This window comes from Accipiter gentilis, chromosome 12 (assembly GCF_929443795.1).
Source record: "Accipiter gentilis chromosome 12, bAccGen1.1, whole genome shotgun sequence".
Lineage (NCBI taxonomy): Eukaryota > Metazoa > Chordata > Aves > Accipitriformes > Accipitridae > Astur > Astur gentilis.
This window is the reverse complement of record NC_064891.1, coordinates 2,162,141-2,184,750: the sequence shown is the minus strand read 5'-3', so window position 1 is coordinate 2,184,750 and position 22,610 is coordinate 2,162,141. Positions and strand designations below refer to the sequence as shown.

Genomic DNA, 22,610 nt, shown 5'->3' with positions numbered 1-22,610 from the left:
AAGGGGGCAGAAGATGCATAGATATGGTTACAAAGCACATTCTCTACTGACAGGAATGAAAGACTATTGAAAGCTGCATTTTTATCAACATTATTAGCGGCCTACATTATACTGTTAATTTATCTGTGCTTTCCACATGAGAATTTGGAATCTGTAACCCAGATAACTTAGGGCAGTGTTTTACTGTCAGAGCTGGTCCACACTTGAAATTCCAACTCCATGGAAAAAATATGAAGTTTTACTTTGCTTTTTGTTCCAAATTAGAACTTCTAAAATACACTCCAGAGCAAAAAGGTACTGGTGGGAAGGACCAGCCAGAAGAAAGGGGAACAGACTGAAACTGTTTCAACCTTAAACTAAACACTTAGATAAAATTAGATTTCCTTTTGATAATAATTTGGATTTATTTGACATTATTGTAATATGACATGATCTAATAAAAGTTCAAACATGTAGACTGTAGCTGCATCATTTTAAGGAAAAAAAAGTTAAGTATTTTTAATTATAAAAGGAAATACAGCGATTGATGTTTTAAGTAGATATAAGTAATCAAAGACAAAGGCAATACTCCCCTGCAACTTAAACATACTGCTAGAAACAGCTACAGTGCTGTTTGTGGGTATGGGAGGGAAGGAAAAAGCGTCCTCTCTTCCATCACATCACATGGTAGATACAACACATCAACTGTGCTATAAGAAGTGGCTACAGAGTTCCCTCTGTTCTTCTGGCTATAAAAGCTACCCCACTGTACTGTAAAAATGTAACGAAAAAAATAATAATCAGACTCTAAAATTCAAATGAAAGGGTCATGTCATGTCAGAAGGCTGGACACCAGGGGCATCCTTTAGAAAGGCTTTTCACAAAGGAGTGGGAGAGCCAGCGTTAGCTGATCTGCTCTATCACTTTACTTTATTAAAATCCCATCATCCACCCCAGGATATGGACAAAATCCTATTCCCTGGTAGAGAATCGAGAGGGAGAGTTTGGAAATAAGGCAAAAGAGAAAGAGATTTTTTAAACAGCAAGAGGGTAACAACTACAGAATTTTCAGAAACTTAACAGAAAAAGTGGCCTTGCAAATCAATATCTTATAAGTTCATGGCATATGCTGATGGAAATTCTAAATAAACACAAAATATGTCTGTGTGTGTGCGTGTGTGCGCATGTTTTGTTTAATACCCATTCGTTTGTTTCTCTTGGTTTTGAAACTTTACGTATGATGGGATCAGAGCTAATGGAATAAAGTGTTGCTATTCTTGACTGAACTAAGAATTATTTTCCTTGCTACAGAAGCAAACAGTTCAAAGAAGCAAAAGTCATGAGGGCTTCTTGTCTTAAACCACAGTTTTACCAAACAGCCCTGTACGTGGTACATAAACAAGCCTTTGGATGCTAAGTGCACACAATTACAGTGTAGTAAGCCCTGTTAATTCCCTGGAAAATTTTGCCCATAAGGAATACAAAACAATTACCTTTAACACAAAGTTATTTTGCTATTTCATTACTGTTACCAAAACAGAGAAGTAGAAGAATGGTGTTTTTATTTTTCTGGCTAATTTCCTAGTTCGTCCCATAAAAGGAAAAAGTTAAGGAAAAAAGGGAAAAGAATAGAAGAATAAATACAGAAATATGGTTCTTACCCTGAAGAACGGCAGTCTGGTTTATTTCTTTCAGAGCGATCTGTGAGAAAGGAGGCATAATATCAGCACAAAAGTTGGATGTTCTTTAGCAATACTAGTACAGAAGTCTTAGAACTGTGACACTGTATGACTAGCAAAACCAAAAGCCAATTCTGTTACAAAACTGTTTTTCTGTACTGGACTACTCTGCCTGAGACCAAATAAAATTACTGCAAGTTTAAAGTTTGTTAAAATTTCTCTACTCAAAACACAGTACATTTAATGTTTTGTATTAATACTTTGGAAGCTTCCCCTCCCTTTAACTGAAATGAATAGGACCTTAGTTTAGGGTAAAAATAAGAGAGAAGGAAGAGGAAAAAAGAAAAACCACAGATTACTCAGCGCAAAAAAATCATTCCATGAATCATGGCTGGCAAAGTTCCCTGACAGGATGGGAGAAAAATCACCAGTTAGTTGCAGCAACATCTGCAAATACACTGAATCCAGTGCAGCCCCATCATTAACTCTTTGACTTCTGGGTGTTCTAGATACTGAATCTTTCTGTGTTTTCAGAAAGGTTTTTTTTTATCCTGTGAGTATTTCAAGAAGCTTATTTGCACTGAGATTGACCTGCAAATAAAAATTTACATGGTACAATCATAACAACTCAGATAAACTTCTTTTGCTGAACAATTTATCAGTTGCTAAAGCCATCTCTAGATAAATTTCTAAAATTTTAATTTTTTAAAGCTCCGCTATGCAAAGAAAGTATAAAATACTTCTCCTAAGAGTTAAGATTATCATACAAGCATTAAAAAATAACCACTGTTATCAGAATTCACATATTATCAGTTATATTTTTAAGTACAGCATATCTCTTACCGCATGCCTTTTCAACTACCTGAAAGAAGCAACTGAGATTTGTGTCCTCCTAAGGTATGTATATTCTAAAATTAGAGGGGGGCTTAATCATTTATTACAGAAAGATCCACTATACAATTAGAAGAATATTCTTACAGCTATATATAATCTCCACTGACCATGGTAATTTTGCTTCTGATTCCATCTGTGTGTACTTTAAACAGAAAGCTATTTTTCCTGTGAAAAGCTTGTCTATACAGAAGAATAAGAGTCTTCCTAAAAAAAATTTCATACTCACAGATTGTATTTTTAACCTTAAAGCTCTGCATTTGAAATAAAATTTGTTCTCTTAATAGCACACATTTGTTTGTGTAGCTTTATCTCATGTACAGAAGAAATATTGTCCTCTCCAAGTTTTATGTGCTTATTTGATTATGTTTTCATTAAAGTGGTAAAAAATTATTGCATGTCAACAGTGCTCAAAGAAGTATCTAATACTTCTTCTATCCATAGGTGCGCTCCTATTGAGCTGTCATAGCCACATAGTATATAATTTATTGTGTTTCTGACTCACAGTGATCTCCATTTCATCACACAGTGTGCTACTCTGTTAGCTAGAAACAGCACAGTATAGCTCAAACCAGAGTTGCAGCAACAGTTGTTCAAACACACAGAGAAAGGCTCCTTCCATCCTTATCATTTGTTCATGTAATCTCCTAACCTGTGAACACTAAAAAAAATAAGGCAGGACTTCCTACTGAAATCTGCCTGCCATATGTTGCTTGTTATCAGTGTTCCCTGTTACGTACACAGCCACAACTTCACAGTATTCAGACAAAACCTTCCCACTTCTAAAAAGATCGTGTGAATAAACCAGTAAGAAGGAAGAAAAGGTGTCAGAGCACATGTAAACACAGCATCTAGGAGCTCTCCCCCTCAGCCCACGTCCAGTTGGCAGATCCACCACAGCCTGGCCACACCACTGCAACCGGCTCATTCAGGAAATCAATGCAATTCCCTTTTCCCTTTTGTTTTATTGAAATGTTGAAACAGGAAACACTACCTTTTTTTTTTTTTTTTTTTTTTTTTACACATTTTACTGCTAAAATGTGTAAAAGTGAAAGCACATCATCCCCATGTACACTGGTCTTACTAAAAAAGAACAAAGGGAAATGTAAACCTACAAGCACACCGTTAGCATTTTAAAGTAGAAATAAAACCTGCACCTGTTTAAGGTTATTGTGAACTTAATCTTTTAAATTTGATTTAGTATCAAGTATAACAAGAGACTCAAAGAGCTGAATCTTTCAATTTAGTGCTTAAATTTTGCAGTTCTAGATGCTGTTTTAGCATTACATACAAGCACCAATTCAAGTGATGTAACACACCTCTAGAATAGGAAAGCCCAGAAGAAAACAGGCAAACCTTTTTTTATTGTTATTAATATACACACACACGTACATATGTTACATTTAAACACACACAGACACGCAGATCCTATTCCTGCATTCTGCAGGCAAATCCTTGGCCTGCAGAAGTCAGGTCACAAAAGTGCATGTCCACAGCTGATTCTCTTTTACTCTATACATGTTACCGCAACAACTGAGGATCTCTTTGTAATCTTTTCTAACAGAAATAAGCAAGACAACTGTATAGATGCAAGGATCTGAAAATCAAATCCTGCACTACCAATATTCCTCTATATCAAAGACATAAATTGCTATAAAACATTATGGGACATGATGTCTTTCCAGCACAATACTGTATATCCTTCAATTCTAAACTCTGGAAGCCAAAACCGCATGTCAGATTAGAGCAAACATTGAATGTTTGCTGGACTAGCATGCACAATGAACAAACAGAGCAGTCTGCACTCCAGCATGGGAAATTTATAGGAAAAAATTCCATTTCCAGTGACAGATGATATCTTCCAGATGCAAGCTTCCACAGATGAGACACCAGTACTGTTCTTCCTGCGCTTGTGTTGCTAAAGTAATTAATACAAGTCCTTACTGTGTATGTAGCTATAGTCAAATAGGCTAGGAATTCCTAAGCAGCTAGTACTCACAAGCTAGAGAACTGGATTGTTTGATTCTAAGTTTATTTTGGCTAATGAACTGTTCTTGAAAATCAGCATCATCTCCCTAACCTGATAGAGGAGAACAGTGTGTAGTTCAGAATTTGTGCTAGCATGGCAGATCTATTCTTGATTTACTGACAACTACCCTAGAGGTGGTGCAGTACTACCATGTCTAATTTTACTACGGCAGATATTGCCAGATAGCTCAGATAGCACAGACATACAGCACAAAGATGGTTCTTCCACAGACAGAAAAAAAGTTCTTCCTGCCTGTCCTTCAATCCACAACTCCCATAGCCAGAGACTTGCAGTCTCTCAATCCATAAGAACTGACGATCCTCCAACCTCCCACAGCCCATGCTTAAAGAGATTTTCTCCACTTCATACTATCATCTATTCTTTACAAAACCTTTGCTGCCCTTGTACAAATATAGCCAGTGTGGGAGAAATATATTATCTTTGGTCAGCAGCAGGATACAGTGCAAGAAGTCAAGGAGCTGGCAGGTGGAGCAGATGAGGTGGAAGAAGTCAGATACTCCTGGCTGAGGTTGGGAAGACTGGCACCAAGTTTTAAGCACTGCAGAAGAATCAAGGAAAGCATCAGCACACAAAGATCTCCTATTCATACCACAACTGTTTGGCAAATCAAGTGTTTATTTACAAAATCGTGCTGTGTATCTTTCATCAATACCATGGACACATTATGCCTTTTTTCAGCATTCACAGATTGAGCAGCAGACAGAAATGTCATGTTCCAGTTGCTTTTAGAAAGGGTCAGATTCCTTTAACTGGTGATTCTCTTACCCTTTAAGCATGGGAAAATTATCTTATTTGTTTGTTTGCTTTTAATATGATAGAACAGTTTTTCTTCTCAAGGAAAATATAAACATAACCATCAGGAGAAAAATAACTGACACAACATTATTTCAGTTGCTCCACAAACTCAGAATAGCTTAAGTTTTTGCCAAAAAGACCACCAAAGCAGAAAACAATAGCTTTTATGGCATTCACTCTCTTGTCTCTGGAAGACAAGCAAAGAAAAGGAAAAAGGCATCTCACACCAAACAGAGTCATTGTTTTTCTCTGTTTATTTTGCTTCTTCAAAGTATCATGTTGCTAGGAGTAACTTCAACTGAAAAGTGTGCTCTCACTAGAAAAAAATTTAAGTATAAACATGAAATGCTGTTGAAAAATGAGTGGAAAGTTAATACACATTCTGCCGTTTTGAACTTGCAAAGCTGCTGAGGAACTTCCAACTTCCAATACCTCCTGAGGTAGGTAACTTCCTACTCTTAACCCCATCCCACAGCTTGATCTCTTTTAAAAGCTGAACTGGCTGAAGGGAGCAAAGGGAGGTACATACCATTTCCATTTCTGGGAAATACTGTTTTTCATCTTAATTATGGGTCTTGAATTGAGCAGCCACCAGAGGGGGCAGGACATCGTAACACTCTTCAGGAAGAGGTGTAGTTAGAGCAACCAGCTGTCCCCATCTCCTGTTTATAGCCCCTGATGGCACAGCACTGGTTTCATAATGAAAAGTAGCATGAGATGCTTGTAACAATACTTCTGTAACAATGGAAAACCTCTAGATAAACCAAGCAATGGGAACAGTGTGCTCTTAAGCAGTGCTGGGAACACCAAAATACAAAATATACAGAAAAGTCATAGTCTCAGAATAGCAATTGCTGAAAGAGGCTATACAAATTCCCCCAATCAGAATGCATTAATCCCCAATAAGCACACTTCTGTAAGCTTCCAGGCCTTAACAAACCTACATGCCAAGATCAATGCAGCAGCTTTACACTGCGTCATGTAGAAATGCAATGGCTCCTACCATTGTTTTAGTAACATGTATCTTGACTATTACCCATCTGATCGTAACTAAATGGTCCAAGAGTCCCCATTAGCCAACCGCATTAGATCAAGAGCCCCAAATTTCCATTTCAAATTGCCAACGTGGATGGGGCCCTCAGTCAAACTAAACTGCACATTTTCTGGGATAAAGGTCTGCATTTGTGCAGGATTTTCAATGTTAGTTGCTTTATTTGCACTGAGATAAGCAATAACTGCCAGTAATACTGCAGTCTTTTTGTCTTCCATTCTGTTAAGGCACACTGTGGCTCACAGCAACTCTTCATTCTTTTTAGCACTTCTCTTGGGTAAGGAGTCAGAACAACACAAGTTAATTCCACTGTATAGAATCTACTATAAATTTCACTCAATTTTATTAGAAACTGCTATACAACAAAACCCATAAAACTGAACATATATTTATGGATTTTAGTATCGTAACAGCAGAGTCCCTTATCAGTTGTTTAAAAGGCAGAAGGCTCAAGGACAGATTAATGAGAGGCTTGGAAGAAACTTTTTTCATTTAGTTTATGTATAGCTTTCCCTTTACTCCAAAAGGCCACAAATACAGGACACACTCAAAGTTTATAATTGTAAAGGCAGACAGTTTTTATACTTGCTTTAACTTCTACAGTATGCTGCTGAATTCCAGAGCAGTACGTTGCAGGAAAAAAATACATTATAACCCCCGCAAATGAAATTACACTAGTCTGTCAGTTTTAATACTAAACAGTAACCAAATCTTGTAAGGACAAAGCATTCCTGCAGGTTTTCAGACTTGGTGTAATGCTTTTTTCCCCCACCCTTAAGCATGACTGATATATGGCTGGGAGGGGACCCCAACACATACCTAAGAATGCACTGAACCTCTGTGGTTGAGTATTCAACCTTGAAACCTACTGACCACCATAAAGCTTGTAATTATCCAAACACCATATTCTTTAACTTGCTAAAGAGACTGGCGATAAACTATAGTCATCTTTAAAGCCTTTTGTGCACTCGTACAATATATAAGTGAAAAGAAAATTTACTGGACAGAGGCCACATTTGCCAGTGCTACATTTGCTGCTAATTTGTTTTTGTGACTGAATTTCCACCCCCTCATTCTTGCTCCTATGTTACTCCTTCATTGCAACAGCAAAAGTGTGCATGCATCAGTGTGAACATACATGCCAGCATAAGAGTGTGCCTAATGCAGAAACAAGAGAGAAAGGAAACCAACTGTGTAATCTCTTACTGCTTCTCAAAAAGGTCCATGTTTTAAGAACTTAGACCAAACCGAGCACTGGGAACAGGACTTGTTCTCAGGCTGTGAATGATAAAGTATATAGGCAATCAAACATGCGAAGCATATGCACATGTTACCACACTTGTACCTTTTACCACACTTGTTTAAGAAGGAAATTTAGGAGACAGTTGTTTCTAAAGCTCTTTTTTCAAGAAATGAACAACTCCTGAAAGTACAAATCTGCACATCTTCACACAAGACATCCCAGCTGATTAGTACTATATAATTCTTAGATTATGTACTTCAGGTACAAGCAGACATAGGTATCCGCACACCACCAGAATCACAGTGGGAGCTACTCAAGACAAGCCCTACTACTTATTTTTTTTTGCTACTTTCATGAGGAAAATGCCAATTGGCCCAACTTTTTGATAGACAAAAGATTTATAACCGCAAAATACCTTCCTTTCCAGGCATTTCAGAAATGTTAGATCTACATTTCTGAAAAACATTTCTCTGATGCTGCTAGCATTGCCCATAAAAGGAAATTACCTTTCAAGAGCATGCTACTATCTCTTTCTTCCCAAATCAGAGGTTCAGCATGCCTGTAGAGGCTCTGCGTATTCCTCAACTAGACAACAGAGCTCAGAGCTTTATGGTACGGTATGTCTGCCTGCCATAGGGTCCTGATACACAACACGCAATAAATGCAATACAGTTACACATGTGTAAAACTCGTGGTTCCTACATTGTACTAACAGCATCTTATAAACATTCATACACCATATCCAAAATCCAAATGTATTCAATTCTTCTTCTCCTCAGGGGTTTGCCCTGCTTGTGGACCAGCACAACCAGCACCAAAACTACAGCTCTGAACACCTGTGTGTAGGTGCACTTACCTGTCACAACATGCCCCTTACCACACTAATTTAGGGCACACTCTATGCCTGGAGACCTGAAATATGCACAGAGAAATAGTGCTATTGAGTGCCTGAGCCAATCATGATAAAAGGCTTCCTGAAAATCATGTAAAAAGAACCATTTTCTTTAAGTCTTCTGCAGGGCATTTAGCTTGTTTGTTTTGGATTTTTTTCCTGTTAAACAGCAGTTTCTTAAACTTGTGCATTCCTGGCCACAGGCAGGATAATTTGAGGCTATGACTGCAGGGGATATCACTTCCACCATTTAAGCAGTTTCCTTTGACCTACACAGCAAAGGCTGTAGAAACAGCCTTTATTGTATACGTTTCAGATAATCATTTACAATTTTTGATAAATCACACCCTACCTTCAAAAGAAATAATCTCCGTCTACTATGCTATATAGTAAGAATATTTATTCTTGGACATAAAACACTTTGCAAATTTCACCGTTCCCACTCTCCCTGCCAACCTAACAATCCTGCCCCATTGGGCAATTAAGTTTTCTGAATTTGCTTACCCTAAACAATGTTTTGATTGTTGAGATGGCAAACCTCAACAACAAATGTCTCCAGTGTAACCTTATGCATTATGCACTTGGTAGTTAAGCCTTATTTAATGTGCGCGAGACATGGATTCACAATAAAGTGCTCAACAGCAATATCAGCAGAAGAGACTCCCACTTTTGTAACACAGGAAACTAATTCAGCTTTAAAATAAACAAACAAGAAGAATCCTTTCTGGATTATTTCATGCTGTGAAGCCACTGACAGCAATAGAGATGACACTGCTTCCAATTTAGGAATTGGACATTATGGTGAGTGCAAGTAAGGGCATAAGTCTGCACTTTGGGAGGAATTTGGAGACTAGCAGGATGAAATGATGCAGAGAGAAAGAAAATTACTTATTAAAAGAATAGATTGTAACACACTCAACCATAAAAGAAAAAGCTCTATAAAACCAGAAGAACTGTACCACGCAAATAACTATATTTATTTCTCTTAAGATACCACTGAAATACTCAATAGCTTGTTCTTTAAATATTTTATGGTCCCTTGTCACTATTTATGATGAAAGAAACCCAAAATTGTTTACCCAGTCCACATAAAGACACCTAACAAGAACATTCTTAAACCTCAATGATTTTGTTGCAAGTACTGATTTTCTATAGAAGTGCATTTGAAATTAGCCTATTAACAAAATGTTTTCCTCCAGTGACATTGGTAATACTGCCCAACAGCCATACAGAAATAAAAATTCTGTGAAAGTGAATGTAGCAATTGCTTCTCACATGCACTGTATTTTTCTTAAGTACCACAAAATGGATTATTCCCAAAAAGGTCTCTTGCACTTTATCATAAAAGAAAGATTACAAGATCTAGAAACATCATAAAAGGGATTAATTCAAAGGCGTAAAAATGTATTTGTTTAATAATGTTGGTATATACCAATAAATTGTTGCAATCTGAGATAACCCTCATCCATTACCATTGGGCACATGCTTAAAACTTGTGCAACTTTAAGGTAGTATTCCACAGAACAGGAAGCCCAGCACTTTTCTATTCTTGAAACATGTCATATTTTAATGCATATTATTTGCTAATGTAAACATCAGCATCCAAAATTCATTTTTAAAGATGCGAGTCACCTGGCATTCTGAAGACATTTTACTGAGGTGTAAGATGAGTTTATCCACATCCACTCCAAGTGAAGTGTTAAACATATACCAAATCCCCTTTAAAGTACCTCAGACTCCTTTGTTACTGGTGTAATGTGTGCATGTAAATCTGCATACATGTGCCCTTTGGTCCTTGAGGACCATCCTGACCAGAAGTCACTGTGTACAGCTGGATTCCTTGCACTGTGATTTTACCTCATGCAGAAGGCGTGTCTGTGCAGCAAATCTGATTGCTCTGTAGCCACGTCTTTTGCATCAGGCCGGTCCATGGGAAAATGAAGGTGTGCAGACTCATCTACCAACACTGAATTAGGGTCTTATACAACTTGAGATACAAAGTTGAAAGGGGAGCCCAGTTCAAACAGTGGGAGCGCATCAGAAGTCCTGGGTAATCGGTAAAAGTGCCAAAGAGCAGAAGATGACTGAGGAAGTCCATGGGTCCTCACTGACTGTGACAAGGACAGAAAAGATGCAGTCGCTGGACACCAGTGCCATTGCCTTCTTAACACAGGTCCACTTGCCTAACTGGTGGGGAACATACATATATTCTCCCAAGCTCCAAAAGAAAAGAAAATAACAATGTTTTATAAAGAAGGAGGACAGGAGGAAAGAAGGGGGGGACAACGAGGAAATAGTAAGTCATGAAATAGAAACACCACCTGCTGTGATGAAAGAGAGGCAGGCAATCCTTCCAGAGCACAGGGCTTTTATATCACTTCGTAAGAACTTCAAGCATGCTCAGTAAAAATGAGTATGGTTCACAACACACAGCTTGGTGTATTATTTTTTAATTAAAAATTGAAAACATGGTTGAATTCAACACAGTTGACAAAGCATATACAAATCATAATAAAAATACTGTGTCTCTGTGTACAAAATGAAAGCTGTAAGTTACAATTCTAAGAAATGCATTATAAACAACCACTCATATTACATGCATACACCTTTCATTCTTCACATGTGGCCCCTGTACTTCAGGCAAGAGCTGACTGCACCTAACTCTGGGCTCCTGAGAAGTTACAGTATTTCACGGAGCCTTCTCATTTGTTTTTTCAAATGTTTAGCCATTGGACTTCTCCTTACAGCCTCTCAAAAAATACAAAATAGAAAAAGCAGCTATCATAAAAGTAATTTTTTAGCTGCTTCCAGCCCTGACATCAGGTTAGTGCATCTTGTTGTCAGTCTTCTAAATGCAAATTCCACCCATTCTGTTGCTACTCATGGTAACATGAAGCACTTTCCCTACTGTCCAATGAGAGGCTGCAAAACCCATACAGCAGCCTTAAATGAACAAGTAAAAGGATGTCAAAGCCATAAGCATCCAGAAACCCTCAAAACAAAGGATCCTGTGTTTACTGCAGATAAACCTATGGTTCCTGTGCACTCTGGTAATGCTGGCAGAGACTGTTTGATTTCTTTGGTACCTTGGAGAAATACCTCTCCTCCCACACATTCCCAGACCTCTCCTCTTGCCACTCCCATGCACGCACCAAAAAAGCCTACAGATCCTGGCAGAGGCATCCAGCCTCTGTAAACACACTAATAAGTACCTCTACATTGCTACAGTGCCAAGAGTAAAATACCATAATGACACACCTCAATTAAATTGTTCTTAATAACTGATCCACCAACATCAAGCTAGTGGACAGCAATTAGAGAAATGAAGCGTGCCTAACGTCACGGCAGCAGCTACTGTGCATTTCCCAGAGATTATATTGGTTATCTACAGCAAGCTTTGCACACCAGCACGGAAAAAGTGATTTTGTCATCGTGAAGTTACGCCCATGAGTGCTGGATACATGAGGTCTGCAGCATTATCCTATCTCATCGTTCAGCGATACCTGTCCCACAGTGTTAGTGACACTCTTCCAAGCACTGTCTTTACCTGTTTAAACAGGGTGTCCCACCCTCAGGAACTCCATTCTTAGGTGAACTTCTTCATTCCAGTCTGGAGACCACTGGGTGTTTCGTCAGACATACTTGCAAAGGTTGACAAGCTTATGACAAATGCCAAAGCTTACAGCATTTGCCATCAGATAAACTGTGGCACCTGACAATACTGTTTTCAAAGAAGGAGAGAGATTTCTTCCAAAACTTTTATTTTGATCCTAAGTCCCACATTTCTATTAGTTTCTGTACCCTATATTTACAATACGGACAGTTACACAATGAATACAGCACACTGATGGAGCAATTTATTATGACAAAGTTATCAAAATGCTGAGCTTGTTTCCAGGTGTTTATGTCCTATCGCTACAACAGGATAAGCCAACAGTATTTTAATAATGAATAACAGCACAGCACACTGTACACTCAAAAATTCTTGTAAATGATTTAGCACAGATGTGCACAACCTGAATCAATTTTCACGTGTAGATCTGTGACATTGAGTGCTCAGGTATTAATGCAAGACAGAGTGCATGATGAATACAAATTTATCACCTTAAGAAAACAATTTATATTCATTTTAGCTTATCTCTTATAAATAGAAGCAAAATGTTATAGCTGAACAAAAAAAATCAAATGGCTCCTTTTACACACGCAATATTCTGTCTAGAAGCAGAATGGATCAGAAACCCCTTTGTAGGAAACACAGTGCTTGAAAATTTACTGAAGTTTTTAAAAGTGTAAATCACCATGCTGAAAACCATCTTAAAAAAGCAAAATATAGAGAAATTTATCATCACAGTTCAGGAACTAGTGAATACCCAGTAAAAATAGCAACCAGCAAGTAAAAGGTAGTAACTGATTTTATATAATCAATAATTGTGTTCCTTACTACCATGTAAGATTTTAAGATCAAAGTGTAAGTGGATTCAAAAAAAGGAATTAAACTCATGAAAGATAAATCCATTGGCAACAATTTAGCAGGGCCTTTCACATGCAGCCTCCAAGAAGTTGCTAAGACATTGACAGTAGAGAGGAAGGAATCTCTCTTGGAAGTAAATATTGAATCTTAAGAGATGTTTCTTGCATACTTTCCTGAAGACGTTTGTAGGCAATTGTAAGAAACAGGTTCATCATCTCGTCATCTGAGAAGATGAACCTTTTGTCTGATCCAGTATGACATTCCTAAGGACATGAAAATTATAAAATTCTTGTTCCATGTTTTTTTTTTCAGTTTGCACAGTGGGGCACATATGAGCTACTATCACAGCTCTGAAAGGCTGAGGCAGTACACCCTATTAGTTATAGGACTGACAATGTCAATAATTTGAAATCTTCTGCACGTTCTGATCTGATCCCATTTTCTCCAAAAGCCTGAACAAGCTGACTGAGGTGGTGACTCACACACAAAATAAATACAACAACCTCTTAAAAAGCTTAGGGAAAAAAAGGCAGTAGGAAAGAAAATGAACAATAAGATCTGTTGCATTCAGCTTCTACTACGGTGTGAACATTTTCAGCCTTGCTTTCATCCAGCCCTTCAAACTGGACCCAAATACAGCTACATACAGCCATAGAAAGCAGGTATAGATTTGTTTTGTAACGTATGCAAGACTTCATAAACCAATTAAGTTCATCTTTGAAGCATCTTATTTAGAATTCCATTAAATCTTGTAAGAAGATGCTAAATTCTCAAGTCAGAATGTCAATTTGATGTTTTTAGAATAATACACACAACACATATAAATGTCTGCTGATTAGCACCACCACCTGAAGCAGTTAGTGTAACACAGCACTACATCAGATGGTCAATTTAAAAATACCAACAGCCATAAAAACCTGTGTTTTTCAAAATTCATAAAGTGTTGAGGGAAAAAAGGAAGTTTTCCTGCTACGTGCCATCAACCGCTAAATCTATGCTTTCCTGCAAAACTTATTTTTGTCCTTCACTGAAGGGAACGATGCTTGCCAAGCATAAACCACAGATAAACAGATATATTGTCTTCCCAAGTCTGCTGTTGGAATGCTTCAGTAACTTTGGTGCATGTTGTTTTTCAAGAGAAGAGTAAAAATCTTGGCCAGCAATGAAGCCAGTGCTTCCATTTCATTTTTGGACAGTTTGAGAACCTGAATAAGCGAGGCAGGACTGCGCAATGAGAAGGCTGAAGGGGCCAGACTTCTTTAGTCCAGCAAAGAGGAGGCAAAAGAGCCATGTAACAACAGCACGCAGCTACTGGAAGGGTAGCAACAAAGATCCCAAATGCAAACTCTTCCTGGTGTTAGTGGACAGTGGCTTGGGAGGTTCAGGATGAATATGAGGAAAAAATTTATTCACTAGGAGATAGTGCAGCACTGGAGCAGGTTTCCCGCTGAGGCTGCAAATCCCTCTCTGTTAGGAGACTTTTCAAGACACAGCTAGGCAAAACCTTGGCTGGATGGATCTAACCTTGGCAACAGTCCTGTTCAAGCAGGACGCTCTCTTCCAGCCAACACTTCCATGGCCACAAACACAAAATCATCAAAGCAAAGAAACTAAACCATGCTAAATGTAAAGCACTGTATTTAACTATAGGTAATAAGCATCAAGAGAAGTTTATGTCCAATGGCTTTAAGTGCTGTCAAAATAAAATTTCTTTTCATACTGCACATATTGTACGAGATACTTATTGAAACAACACACACAGAACTACATCAACTTTTAAGGGAAAGAGTGTCAACACTGCTTCTCTGTTTCTGATTTTAAATCAAGGTTATACTGTCAAAAGTAAATATTGACAAATTTATTTACAAATATTGAAGTTTTTTTCCATCTGTAAATAACAACGACTATGGTAAAAGCTTCTTGCAATGAGGTTATGACTCGTTCTGCTCTTTGCTGTCCATCCCCATTCTTTATGCAACAACCCTGATTTATCCTTTGTTACCTTGACAGGAAATGATTGCCCGCAACACAGTTAACAGCATGGTCTTCGGGCAGTAACTCAATGGGTTATTCTCTGGCTATAAACTCACTGCTCCTTATGCAAAGATATATTTTTGTGCCTTGCTTTGGCTATAACCTAAATGAAGAAGGTCCGTTTCATCACTTAATAATAATACTCATTATTATTTGTCCTTCTACAGTTTCGTTGGCTAGGGAATGACCCTGTTGACTATCAGAAGTTATTCTGTTATTTTCCTTAGAGCAGCCTTCATTTTTAGAAGGGTTGTTTCTTCAGAAGACATGACATTCTTTGTGGTTCAGTCTACACTCTTGGCCAAGTAACTGTAAGCAGGTTTTTTTTCTTGCCACTGACAGCACACTTGAATTTCAAGATATGTTGGTGAATTTTGACTTATAGGCTACATTATTTAACTTCCACAAAAGCTTTAGTTAGTATCTTATGTTTACCTCAAGCAAGCTACATTCAAAGACTCTGAAATTTAGTGGAAATGTGTGCAGTAACCAACAGGCTATGGGAAAGGCCTAGTCAGGTAATCTTTTTAATACTTACATGATACAATATATTAGCACCAGTTAGAGATTATTATAGAAGAATTACATTATTTGTGCTCTTCAAATTTTTTTACTGTGGTGGTGCCTCAAGCAACTATTAAAACTGAAGCCCTTGAGCCTGCATTGGGACTACAAAAACAAAACAGACTGAATCCCAGGAGAAAGAGGGAAGAGATGCCCAGCTGGCAACCAACTCTGCTACTTCTTGAACTTGTGAGCCAACTGATTAAATAAGTAAATAAAAACAAATACCTGCTCCCACCCCCCCAATTCTCCTCTCAGCCCTCTTTTTAAGGGCTTCTTGTGTACACATGGACAGACTAGCAGATCATAGGTAGACCTTATACATTTATTCAAGACAGCTGATCTGCTCCATTGGGATTTTTTTTCTTCTTCTCTCAATAAGAGATGATAAATGGTTACTGTTGCTATGGTCAATCAAAACAATTTCCAGATAGCACTGAAGGACACAAGCATGCAGACAAAGAAGTTTCCAGCTGAACAATGCTGACTTCTGTTCTGTAAGATGCAGATCTTTCCACTTCTTAAATATAAGATTTAGTTAAGATTTTAAGAACACAGCTACTAACTCTTAGAGCCACCGTTTTCCTAATCATGCTTCCTCTCTGCTCCAGGGTCACTGGCACCCCTTGGGAAGTACTAACATCAAGCTGCTCATGTTAATGATCCAATGAACCCTAAAAGGACATCATCACTTAATCAGTCTCAGACTTAAGAATTTCATGAAGAATTTCAGACCATCTTATTTTTCACTTCTTAAAGCCAAATACATATTTTGCATTAACATGGGAACAACTGCTGAACATTCTTGTATCAAATTCTTCATTTATCTGTAAAAAGTCCATGATGCCTGCAAATTAATGTTCACTGAATTTCATCAGACACACTACACAAAGGTACCCCCATAACCTCTCAGTATGTTGAGTAGAGAAATATTCAACATTAATTTGTTATATTGGACACAGCTCATTGTTCTCAGCTTCCAAAACAAGTCAGCACCAGTTTGATGTGGGAGTTGTGGAAGTGTAAAGAATTGATCCAACTCTGAGCTAGATCTTGTTTTGGCAAAAAAACCCCAAAGCACTTAGTCAATCAACCAACCAAAAATAGATTATTTCACCCATAATCTAAAATTCAAACTAGAGTTGAAAAAGTTCCAGAAAACATCTGAAATACTATGGAGAAACAGGAAGGGGGGAGGGGCGGGGAAGGCAGGGGCCACACAAACAGAAAGAAAAGAGATGTTCAGTAAGCATAGCAAAACTCGTGTGCAAAATTTACAGCTGCTGTGTGCGAACAAATCACAGACAAGCATTTGTGATAAGTAAAACAGAGCAATATTAAATTATGTCAAAGCCTTTCCTTGTATTATTGACCATCTGTACTTTTAACTACACATTAAAGTACTAATCACAATAGCTCTTCATTATGAACTCAAATAAATTTCATTATTGACTTCTGTATTTGGCAATTTTATTTTATTTTTAAGTAAGGAGACATCTGACACATCCATAATCTATTCTTTCTCCAGGAACACTGACCAGAATTCAAAGTGAAATAACACAGATACTGAATATGTTAAAAATTTCTTGTGCACTTTAGATAATATCAGAATACTAAGATACTCCCTCAGCCCTAATGCAGCGGCAAGGACACATAATCACAGAATAGTTTGGGTTGGAAGAGACCTTCAAAGATCATCTAGTCCAACCCCAATTAACCAATGCAGTTCATAACTAAGATTTACTATATTCACTATAAACTTTCCTGCAAGTCCACTTATTTAAGTCAGTAGTCACAGAATAAAAATCTAGTCAGAATATGAAAGTACACCAGATTAAGGTCCAAAGTCAGACTGAAGAGAGCCAGTAAGTCTATGGGGAAATAGGATATTAGTTTAGTTTGGTGGTGGTTTGGGGTTTTTTTTTTTTGTTTCCACTTTATTAAAAAACAAACTAAATAAAAATACTAACATTCTAAACGAAAAAATCCAGTGTTCTCTATTACTTCCCAGAGCAATGATGTATGTGACAGAAATATGAAACAAGGGGTGTAGAAATCGATCATGTTATTTTACTTATTTATATTACAGTAAAGAAACCTAAAGGTTTCCAGCAAGACTGTCTTCCTTTCCCACAGCAGATGACCAGATGATTCAGCTTAATGAACCTATGCAGCTAATTTTATTCTTCTCAAGTTTTTAAAGAACATATCCTAGTTCTCCCTATCACTTAAAAAAACCCTGTACATATAAAAAAAAAAAAAAATCAGAATTTTCTCAAAAGGGAAAATCATTTTTTAGAAGAGTCTCAAATTGTTCTTAATATCTCTACTTAATATCTTCTCGCAGGTTTTCCAGAACATGCTAATTAAAAAGCTTTCTTGAATTCAGAGAAAACAATTCCATCATCATGACATGCAGTGGGGTAAAAAGAGGCAGTCAGACAAGTCAGCTGAGCTATCTATGACAACTCCACAGACAAGGACAGCTCTGCCCATCTCATCTTCATATGTCTCCAGGTTTTCATTCCCTGTTTTAACATCAGCTCTGGCACTTGTGTAGTGCTTAAGCAAGCCTCTTCAGCTGTTAAACCAGTAAAAAAGCCCCCAACCCAATCCAGCAAAAAACCCCAACCACCCAAACAACCCCCTCCACCCAACCAAATAAATAACACCACATGAGTAGATCTCTAACAGCTCTCAGGCTGTAGTTTCACAGCAACCTAAGCCAAACTAACTCCTGGCATAGTCTCTTACCTCCCTCCGGCTGCATGTTCCTACTCTTTCCCTTGTGCCAGCTTCAACATTCATTAGAACCTGTACAAAACCATTCCAGCGAGCTGAATCGGCAGGCTCCCATCCACTGAAGAGAACAACAAAAATAGTTCTCTGTTCAGCCAACGCACCAGAACAGGTTAGTGCAGGTCCTAGCAAGCACAAGGGCTCCAAGAAAGGTCTCAGCAGCCACCAGGTAGATCAGCCCAGGCTGCAACCAAACCACAACTTCAGTGACTTCACTCACCAACAGGTCAGACAAGCAGCAGAGCTGACACAGGAGAAATAGCAGAAGTGCACATCCATGAAAGAAATCACACCTCTAGCAGCGGCAAGCTGTTAGATTAGTTTAGCTGGCTTCATGCTACAGTATCTGGCATGACTAGCTGCAAAGGAAAATACTACTACTTTATTCCGGTCTCCTGTGTTCTGGTCCTCCAATAAAACAGTGCTAATTACATGTCTGAGTGTTTAGTAAGTCAGAAGCATTTGTGAACTTTCACCTTTCAAGTACCACTTTGCATACACACCTTGTATGTGAAGGACAAAGGTAAGCAACTGTCCTTATGAGAAGTTCAAGCTGTTCGCATTCACAATTAGTTTAACAGACTGAAATGCTTAAATTGAGAGTCTGCTAAGATGCAACTACATTTCTTAAACCCTGCAAAAATATCCAATGGGTTATTTAACACCTACTTACGTTACCATTTTGGCAGTGTAACTGCATATTACTCCTCAAAAAAACCCCACTTATTTTCAATAGGTTTGTAAATAAATGTATAAGAGACTTGTCAAGTAAGGGAAGAACAGCAAACTCATCCACCTCAGGTGATACTCTTCACGGATGCCTTAAGAATGTTCTGCTGGGAGTCTGTGCCATTGTCCACTGTAGAGTCTTGCAAACAGATGGAAAGAAGGTGAGACAGCTAAAGCAGAATGCTGTTCATTCACACATACTTTTCACTAGTAAGGTAAACAGTGCCGGACCCACTTCAAAGGGGCATTGTCAGGACAAAGTAATAACAAAAATAAAAAAAAAGAACCCAGGCCCTTTATTACCGATTAATAGCATTGTGCCAAAGACAAACTCTAGGAACAAGCTTTGTTCCACAAGAAGGGGGCAAAGATTACATACATATATAAATTGTCTGTCAAACCAATTATGTGTTTTCCTCTAATAAAAATCTCCAAAAGAAATACCTTTAAGAAGCAGACATCCTAACTAGCAGCATGAACATTTAGCCATTGAGGAAACCATAGAGGAATCAACTCTTTTTTATTTGCACCCTACCCTAGACAAGGTGAAACCCTGCACACGTGCCAAGACACAATAGTTTCAACAGGCTCCTACTAATCCTGCACCTGTCCAGATATGTGGTGACATACCTAGGGTCACTGGAAGCCATAGCGCCTGCCTGTTGCAAGTTTTCTTCTGTGATCCTCCAAATTGCTGTGTTTTTGCCATCTACGAGGGGACACTAAATTTCGTTGCTCAAATGGATGCAAAACCACATGAATTGTAGAAGTTACTACATCGTTAAGGTTGTATCATAATTATTAAAAATCAGAATATTTGAAATTCAACTTTAAACATGCAGTGCGGCTGAGATCTTCTCTGGAAACAGACCGTAGGAAAACGACTCATTCTGGAGGGGCTTTTACACTGACAGAAAAAGGAGCGCTGCATTCACACCTCAGTGGCTACAGAAAGGTGGTAATGCGCATTGCCCCTCAAATAACAATGACGTCCGAAGTAAATACTTTCAACTGCTGCCAGGGTCCACTGGATTTCACCAGTTCAGATAAAAGCTTGTCCCGACCTCCAAGCCTCTCCACTAAGACTTATCAATCTGCTCGCTCCCAAGCTCCTGTCTCCATGTCTTCTCGTATATGCCGATTCTTGCCTCCTGCTCGCCAAGGCCTGCTGCCCATACCTACACGGAAACGGCTACATGTGGACAACTTTGACGCCTAGACGTTCCTCCACCTCGGTGCCTTCTAGAAAAATCGGTATTTTGTTTCCTGATACGGCATCTTAAGCGCCTGGACGTGCCTGTGGCGGACAGTGCGTGTCCACGTTAGCATTAGCTCGGAGAAGGAGCGAGCTCTGGGGCTGAGCCTCGGGCCGGAGAGCCGGCCGGCAGCGCGCTCGGGGCTAACGCCAGCCCGTGGCTCGGATGCACCGGAGCTGAACTGACCCGACCCGGGGCGAAGCCGACTGGGACGGCGCACCTTGGGGCGGCACCGCCAACGCCGCCTAGCCCCCGACAGGAATTCAGACCCGGGGAGCGGGCCAGGGCTAGCCCGAAGAAGCAAGCGACGCCGCGGCCCGCCGCGCCCCCGCCCCTCACCTGCCGCCGAGCTCAGGGCGACCCTCCGGTGCCTCCTGCCGAGCTCCCGCAGCTCCTCCTCGTCCTCCTCCAGCCTCCAGGCTTCGGCCATCGGCGCCGGGGGGGGGCGGCTGCCAGCATTCAAGAAGCGGGGGCTGCCATGTCCGCCCACGGCCGGCGCCCTCCCCTCAGCGCGGCCGCCCGGCCCTCCCACTGATCCCCGGGCCTGCCCCGCACCTGCGCCCTCTCCGCCCCGCTTCTCCCGGCGAGCTTTCAGCGCGGGCCGCTCCGCGCTCCTGCCGGCGGGGCGAGCGGGGGCGAGGCGAGAGCCGGCGGGCGGGAGGAGAGGAGGGAGAGGGAGAGGCGGCGGCGGCCGCGGCCTTTCCTGCCCATCCGCGGCTCTCCGGCGTCAGCAGGAAACCCGGCGGCCGCCTGGCACCGCCACAAAAGGGGGCGGAGGAGGCGGTGGCGGGGGGAGGTACCTGTCGGCCGCCGCCGGGCAGCGCTCCGCCGCGGCGGGGACCTCGCGGGTGCCCTGTGGGGCCGGGCCGGGGCGTCCCCGCCGGTACCGGGGACGGGGGCGGGTGGTGGTGTTGTACGTGCGTGCGTGAACCCGAGCGGCCCCGGGCGAAGGGGGAGAAAGGGCTTGCGGCCAGGGGGTCCGAAGTCTTCCTCCCCTCACGACGAGGGTTAGGTGGGGAAAGGGGTAGTCACTGCGAGCCGGCCGGGAAGCCGGGCGCACCGGGGGGTGCCGGCGGGGTAGAAGAGCTGCCCGGCCCTGCCGAGCTGGGCCCGGGGCGGCCCATCGGCTTAGGGCTGAGGGCAGGCAGGCGTTCAAACGGCGGCCGGCGCTAGTTCGCCGCCAGGAGGATGCGTTTCCTGGCGTGGGGTTCGTTAGCGTGGTTTAAACTACTTCAGGACTTGAAGTAATCTCACCGACGCACTTGAAACCGGTGAGGTACCCACTTCCAGCGCAGAAGCGATATGAACAATCTGGACACGTTTGAAGTTGGACGCTTAGAAGTCAGGTGTAGTTTTAGCTTTAATTTTTTTTCTTTTTTTTTTTTTTTCCTAGGCCTCAGTCGCCCATATCTAAAATTGAAATTACATTGCTTCTTCGCATCATATGGTTACTGTAAAACCAAGTCATAAACGTTTTTACAGATGACTCCACCACTAAAAAGAGCATATAAGGAAGTTAAATTCAGCTTCAGAGCAGGTGAATAAGGGACAGTAAATAAATAAAGTATGTGACCACAAATTAGACCAGGAAGATACAACAAAACATTGAGTAATCCTAATGTTGAGCAATATCTGTGCTGACTCACTAAGCACCATCTACTCTGTACACTGAATAAAGCAGATCGTGCAGGTTGAAAAAAAATGTATGTGATCACAAAACTGAAAAATACAATGCAGGAATACAAATGATTGTCTATGCATTTCTTAGTGTTTTGGTGCTTGACTTTACAATCATTGTTCCTTAACAGAGGCTTTTTTTCACTGGAATGTTTAGTGTTCAAATGGTGTAATAATTACACTTTAGAAGGACATAAGGCTTTATACTATAAAAGGAAGTAAGGCCAGGCATAAAATTGGATGTACAGCAGCACTATATAACAGACAAATCAAACCTTCCACTGCAGGTATGCATTCTCGAAAGCCTTATGCTTCAGATGACCTCTGCATGAGTGGATAGCATGGTAGTCAAAGGATCTCGCCTCACAAATTTGAATGCAAGATCAGCGTGCCTCGTACATGATCTGAATTGGATACCAAGTTCCTCAGTGGAGCACTGCTGTCACAGATAAGGCTATAAGTCTGTGCCACAAAGCCTTACCTGCAACAAAAAAAACACA

General features: G+C 40.2%; 1 protein-coding gene across 4 annotated transcripts in view; it reads right to left on the bottom strand.

The window, feature by feature from the left end:
* The window catches only part of SH3D19 (SH3 domain containing 19), a 93,238-nt gene extending 71,964 nt beyond the window's left edge, over positions 1-21,274 (bottom strand). For 2 of the 4 annotated variants that reach the window (XM_049814549.1, XM_049814550.1), the window contains exons 1-2: positions 20,773-21,274; positions 1,641-1,680 (exon numbers count right to left, since the gene is read on the bottom strand). In XM_049814549.1, the coding sequence (XP_049670506.1) occupies positions 1,641-1,680; positions 20,773-20,863 (131 nt within the window). In that variant the 5' untranslated portion in view covers positions 20,864-21,274. The remainder of the gene's footprint in view (positions 1-1,640; positions 1,681-20,772) is intronic. The other 2 variants (XM_049814552.1, XM_049814551.1) reach the window with 2 other exon arrangements.
* Positions 21,275-22,610: the final 1,336 nt, after the last annotated feature.